Raw genomic sequence first — 6616 nt, 5'->3', positions numbered from 1 at the left:
TGATGTTGTCCTCCTTTATTGCTGTGACATGTAAAAACATCATCATCAACTTTATTTATAAAGCACTTTAAAACAACCACAGCTGACACAAAGTGCTGTACATTGGAACTGTAAAATAAAATTACATGAGATATAAATAAAAACCAAATAAAAGAAGAGTGAAATCATTAATTAAATAACTACTTCAATTAAAAGAGAAACTAAGTCTCACTGAGGTTAAAAGCCAAGGAATAAAAGTGGGTTTTAAGACGTGATTTAAAAGTGGACAGTGAAGGGGCCTCTCTAACATGCATGGGCAAATTATTCCATAATTTTGGAGCCACAATAGAGAAGGCCCTGTCCCCTCTGAGCTTCCTCCTGGATCTCGGTACCTCCAGGAGCAGCTGGTCAGCTGACCTGCTGCTCATGTCACATCCACCTCAGCAATAAACTCTGCTGCCCAAGATAGGACTTCAGTTCCTGTTACATTCTGCTCACAGGAGATGGATGTATATTTGCTTCTTCTTATAATGTATGAAAAACACTGAATCACATTAAAAGATGATGGAGTCTGACAGTTCACTGTGACTGAGTCTGTCTCTGTGATCACAGGTGGATTCAGATGAAGGAATTGCTGAAATTTAGAGATACTAAATATAAGTTATATTAAATAGATAATAATTCCATGTGTCAAATCACCATTAACAGAAAAATATATTGTTCAAGAATAGTCAGTATATAGTTGACACACTGATGACAGAAAAAAGCAATAAAATAATAAATTAAAAGTCAAATGTGCAAAATCAAAATCAGTGTTTTAATGGGTAACTTTGTATGGTGATTGGTGACATGTTACTGAGTGGGGACTTCTGAAAAAAAAAGCAATAACATGTCACTTCAAGTGTAACAGAATAACTTTTGGCAGGTTTCTTTCTTGAAATGAGGAAATAACACTGAGACACAGAAACAGGAGTTTAGTGTGACTGAGTCTGTCTCTGTGATCACAAGTGGAGTCACAGTCCGTTCAGGTGGCAGAATGCCTGAAATTTCATATGCACAGATTTTTATTTCTAATAGTTAGTTCCCAGTGTCAGAAATCATAAGGTGATAAGATTTTTGTAGAGAAACTGCAAAGAAATAGTCTAAATAAATAGCCAACATATTGGTGACAAAAAACAAAACATGAAACTTAGAGACTGACCTTGTGCTTTAATTTCATGAAAAGAATCTGGTGAAGAACGGCAATATGAGAAAAAAGTGATGATACAGCTGTAAAATTAAATCATAACTGACATAATAACTGAATAGATTTTAAGTAATAGGAAACAATAAAAATTAGACGTGACAAAAAGTTTGACTTTAGAACATTTACTAAATAATGTCAAAGTAAAAAGCCCATAGAAACATAAAAGCTTAGAGATTGATCCCGTACTTTGTTACTGATAGTTAAAAATACAACACAGAAGCAACAATGTACGAAATTTACTGTCTAGTGTTAGCATCCTCATGTAAAAATGCAACATGCTAACAGTGATACCTAACTGATAAATCACCTGAATGGCCGACATCAAGTACCAGCTGATATGAGAAAAAGTTTAACTTATATGCAAAGGCCACCAACAGCAGCAGGAGTTCAGCCATGATGAAACCATGTGAACAGAACAGACTACTACTAACTGCTTTTACTTTTGCCTGAAATAAGTGACATTTTCAAAAGTTGCTTTCAGGAAAACCACAGGATCAGAAGTGAATCACACTAACTGGCCACAGTAAGACATACGTTTTCTCACTCTGTCCTGTACATGTTTTTTCATAATATTTTAGGTTAATGTGTAAAGTCTTTTTCTTCTTTTTTTTTCTTAATTCTATATATTTAGGTAAATAAATGTGTAGAAGGAACAACACTAAAAACATTCATATACAAATCAGTCTATTTCTGTTTAACAATCGTTCTACCTAATATAATGTTCCTGGGAGTGGTGTGAGTGTAAACACTGCATCTGCTGAGGTTCCGTTCTTCTGAATAAAATGTGCAAAAAAGGTCTTTGTGAGAACAACTAATGAGCAATGAATAATGAGTTCCTGTTTAGCTGTTTTGTGTGTCATACCATGTTGAACATTCCTGATGCTCTTTTCACAACATCTAACGTAAAAGATAATTGTGGTCGTAAATAAATTAACATTTGCATCTGCTGTCTTGTTCATCATCTTTTTGTCAATAACTGTAAGAAGGCAAAGCTTCACTTCTACTTTGTGTTACGGCCGAGAGGCCAGACCAGGTGAGAGGCCTCAAGTGCAGACACAGACAGAGGCAGATGAACTCTGATGTGAGATCAACAGCCAAAACTTCTACAGAACAAATTCTGTGATCACTGCTGTTTCATTGCCAGTTTTAGACCAAGACATGTTATACTGAACGCTTAGATGTTATGTCACATAATATACCTGCGCCTTTTTTTTTACCCTTTTTTCCCATGTAAGCAGTTATACATTACCCAATCCAATCATAGACTAATCGTGGAATAACATACAGTTACGACACAACTCAGCAATAAATACAGTAGATCAGAGACTGACCTTGTACTTGCATTACGTGGAAGGACACTGTTGAAAATATATGTCAAGAACATAAATAAATCTATTAATAAGTCTGAAATAACTTTAGCAAAATATATGTTTCAAGTGTGAACTTACACGAATGTTGAGAGATCACATTAAATATTGCAAAATCTGCAGGATGTTTAACTCACACATTAGGACAGCACACCAAAGGCTCTGTTGAGAAGAAGATTCTCACGTTTCTGACGACACAGAAGGGGATGAATCGTTTTGTAGCAGTTGGTCACAGGAAAACCACAAGAGGCAGGAAAAGTACTTCATCACATATTGAGGCCACAAAGCTACACATATAAAGAGCACCTAATTAAAAGTACCTATATATGTGTTATATATACCAGCCACCACAGGGGGGCTAAGTTAAGATTACTAAATATATGCTACAGTATCATTTCTGTTGCTTTAGCTGTTCCTCAGATGAAGGTCAATCGAGGTGCAGTGCACAAGCTTGATAGTACAGTAGGGGTCTTAATTCCTAATGCTACTATGTAGCATTAGACAATATATACAATCAAGAAATTGTATATATTGTAACACAATTATTCCAGAGTTCAAATTTCAGACTATATTTTCATTTATATTAATTATAATTTCACAAATCATGTGACTGATTCAGATACCACAGTTTATAAATACACCAGTGGGCTCTGTGTCTGAAAGTCTCACTGGCCTCAAAAGATGTTGTGAAAAAGGAACTTCAGGCCGCTCGCGTGAGTATGACATGTGCTGTGCATGCCCACATTGTCCTTCTTCTGGTTATATGCATACACCCAGAAACTGCTGATAATAATGTGGAAATAAACATCAGTCTATGAGAAAAAACAATTAATAATATTATAATAATATTTTGAGAAGAAAATGGTAAGTTTACCCACCAAAACAATTTAAATATGTTTAATGTTGTTATCCGCGACCCGGCCCTGGATAAGCCGAAGACGATGGATGGATGGATGCTTAATGTGTGAGGACTAGAAAAGTGGTTTACAAGACTTGTGCTGGCAAATGGTTTGAGGCTTTTAATGCATTTTAGATCACTTTCACAGTTAACTGAAATTCTGAGCACTGAAAATAATATAGTTAAATTGGGCTACTGAGCCCTCAGCATAAAATAAGTAGAAAAGTTATAGATTCACATGATTGAGAATTGTTTGTGCAGACTTAGTGAAAGGATGTGGAGTAACAGAGCGAGGCCATAGACAGTAGCTCACATAGATAGATGCAACTTTAGGTGCATGAAACTGGGTAACGTGTCGTAGTGTGTGTGTGTGTGTGTGTGTGTGTGTGTGTGAGTGTGTGTGTGTTTCTGTGTGTGTGTGTGTGTGTGTGTGTGTGTGTGTGTGCTTTCTTTATCCTAGATAAAAAAAAACACTCAACAAATACTGTGGCTTATTACCTGTGTTAGTTTATTTGTAATAACCAGGAACCAGAAACTGAAAATGAAAAACTACATATTTTTAATACATCTCACAGTGATATATCACACAAATGAAACCTAGAGCCAAAAACATACATCTCTATTTACTGAATGTAAATTTCAGATCTTCCCCCTGTTGTTTTACTTCTGTTGCCTGTGTGGATACAAAGTATCATCATCACTAAATGTTTTATGTCACATGATTATGTTACTACTACTAGGCAAACTGTAGCAGCTGTGTAGTACAGTAATCAGCTACAGTACATCATTCTTCCTGTATTTTTTCATCATCATAATCTTTGGCCTAAAATGGTCTTGTGTGCTGACCTAAAAACTGCAGCTGGTCGGTTGGCTGAGGGTCAATTGTATGTTGCCTATTTTTACAAGCCTGTGTGCAGTCACAGCACGTAACAAAAGACTAACTGTTAATGTTATTGTCACAAATTTATATACTGGAGTTGTATTATTTGGATACATTCGAAGTACTAAACAGCTTTATTAAGTTGTGCAATAACAGACAGGGTACAGATAAGATTAAGGGGAGATGTATTTCATAGCCCTCAGTAAAGATAGAGATTCCTCTAGATTCCGCTTATTAAAAATACTAAAGCTGAAATCATCATCATGTCAGTTATCTTTAAATAGAAAAAAAATCTACAACAATTCAAGCTCAAGATTTTTTGCAAGATTGCATCTATTACCTGTCACACTTTTCTCACTTTGACATGATTTAGATCATTTTAGACATTTTACTAACAACGTCACCAAACATGTTTCACTGTGTTTCAGTGTGCATTCAGCGTGCTGTATATCGTGTCCTGTGAATCTGGTGGATCTGTTGCTTCAGAGATGGTGGCGTACACATGGTAAATGTCAGACTAGAAGAGAAAGAGTAATGTCCTTTTAGTCATTAGCATTGATTAAGATGAGAAGCGGACATATTTATTACTACACCAGGTCTAACTTACATCTTCATTTTTTGTCTGTTCCAAGTTTAGTTTCTCTCCTGAAAGAGAACAACATTGAAAAATTATTTCTTTCAGTCAGGATTAAAACGCACACACACACACACACACAAGTGCAAGACAACATGTAGTCCAGTGGGTTCACAAAGTTTGTCTTGTAACTGTATATGTCATAGTGTTCTTCTAAATTTGGACATTTTAAAGGCTCTTTAGTGGTCAAATAGCTTTCCTTATCACAAGGTAGTAAAATGTTATCAAAGCCAAAGCTCCCTTGTCATACACTGGAAAAAAATCAACTATGTTACTGAAAGTTAGTCAGCAGTAATAACTAAATATGCTATAGATATGAAATAAAGATTTGAGCATATTAACAATATTACTGTTAAACAGCCATCATCTTATTGTGTTACTTTCAGAAACAACTAATGGTACACATAAATAATTACTCCATGTAGTAGGGCTGTGCGATATGACCAAAATCTCATATCCCGATATAAGATATTTATCGTCCCAACAACGATATATATCACAAAAATCTCAACAGGATCTTGAGCTTTATTGTGAAATGTTTATGTGGAAAATAAACAAGCAGATGACAGAACCACGCAATGGTTTTACCATCGTTGTTGCTAACGTCAACGCATAAAAACAGTCGCTTGATCGTCTGTAGTGTGGTTATATTAAATATAAGAGAAAGAGAGAAATTCTACAGTGACCATCAAAACAATGAAAAAATATTGCCATAAACAGATTATTTTGCGACACCACGAAACAAACGATAGTGTAATATGTAATGATAGACGTTTTCATATCGTCATCCGATATATATCGTTATATCGAACAGCCCTACCATGTACAACAATTTCACCATCTTATTACTAGAGGCAAAACACAGCTTACTAGTAAGACAGTTGTCATCAGGTACTGAAGTGATCACACTGGAGCCTCCATCATTACCTGCAGGTAACTTAACACAACAGGGAAAAATCAACTTTATGTCCTCGGTATTTAAATTGATTGTTTTAATTAAGAGTATTTTTATTTGACTGAAACATTTTGTTTACCATTCTTCCCTGGTTCATTTTAGTCATTGATATAAAATCACCTGTAACAAAAGAAAAACTCAACAAAATAAAAACCATAATACATGGATTGATAGTTTTGTAATGCTGCCTGACAGCTAAATGTATACAATACCTGCTGATGTTGCCTTTGTCCTACACATAAATAAAGAAAATGTTTAAAAAAAATTGAAGTGTCCTCACAGTAAAATATTTTCCATCAACATAGGAAGTAAGTGACATACTCCTCTTTTTCTTTTACATTATGTGCATATAGCCACACCAAGAGGAAAGTTGAGGTAGTAGTTGATTGTAGTTTATTGCTTTTTGACTTTGAAGATTTGACTTTTCTTTTTGTGAATGCATTAGTTCTGACTACTTATAGATCACTCTCATCTGCAAGCACTTTGACCTCTGCTCCTACTATGAAAGTCACAACAGGACATGGTCCTGCAGATAAGAATTTTAAAAATGAAATGGTTTTAAGTGTTTGAACAAGTACACTTTTTAGGCTTGACTTCTAAAGACTTCAGCTCTAAATAAATTATTTCTCCTGCTGTCCCACTGGAGGCAGCTCCCTT

At 35.2% G+C, this 6616-nt stretch overlaps 1 protein-coding gene across 1 annotated transcript; it reads right to left on the bottom strand.

The window, feature by feature from the left end:
* Window positions 1-4032: 4032 nt before the first annotated feature.
* On the bottom strand, window positions 4033-6191 carry LOC121813130 (the record flags this gene model as incomplete). Its single annotated transcript, XM_042216652.1, is given in 5 exon segments — window positions 4033-4887; window positions 4978-5015; window positions 5875-5941; window positions 6039-6079; window positions 6172-6191. Coding segments are annotated over 5 exon segments (259 nt in total), but the record flags the coding sequence as incomplete, so codon positions are not given.
* Between the last annotated feature and the right edge of the window lie 425 nt (window positions 6192-6616).

Source organism: Haplochromis burtoni, unplaced genomic scaffold (genome assembly GCF_018398535.1).
Source record: "Haplochromis burtoni strain Fernald_Lab_line unplaced genomic scaffold, NCSU_Asbu1 Contig_1170, whole genome shotgun sequence".
Lineage (NCBI taxonomy): Eukaryota > Metazoa > Chordata > Actinopteri > Cichliformes > Cichlidae > Haplochromis > Haplochromis burtoni.
The sequence above is the reverse complement of the archived record's forward strand: the minus strand, read 5'-3'. Positions and strand labels throughout refer to the sequence as shown.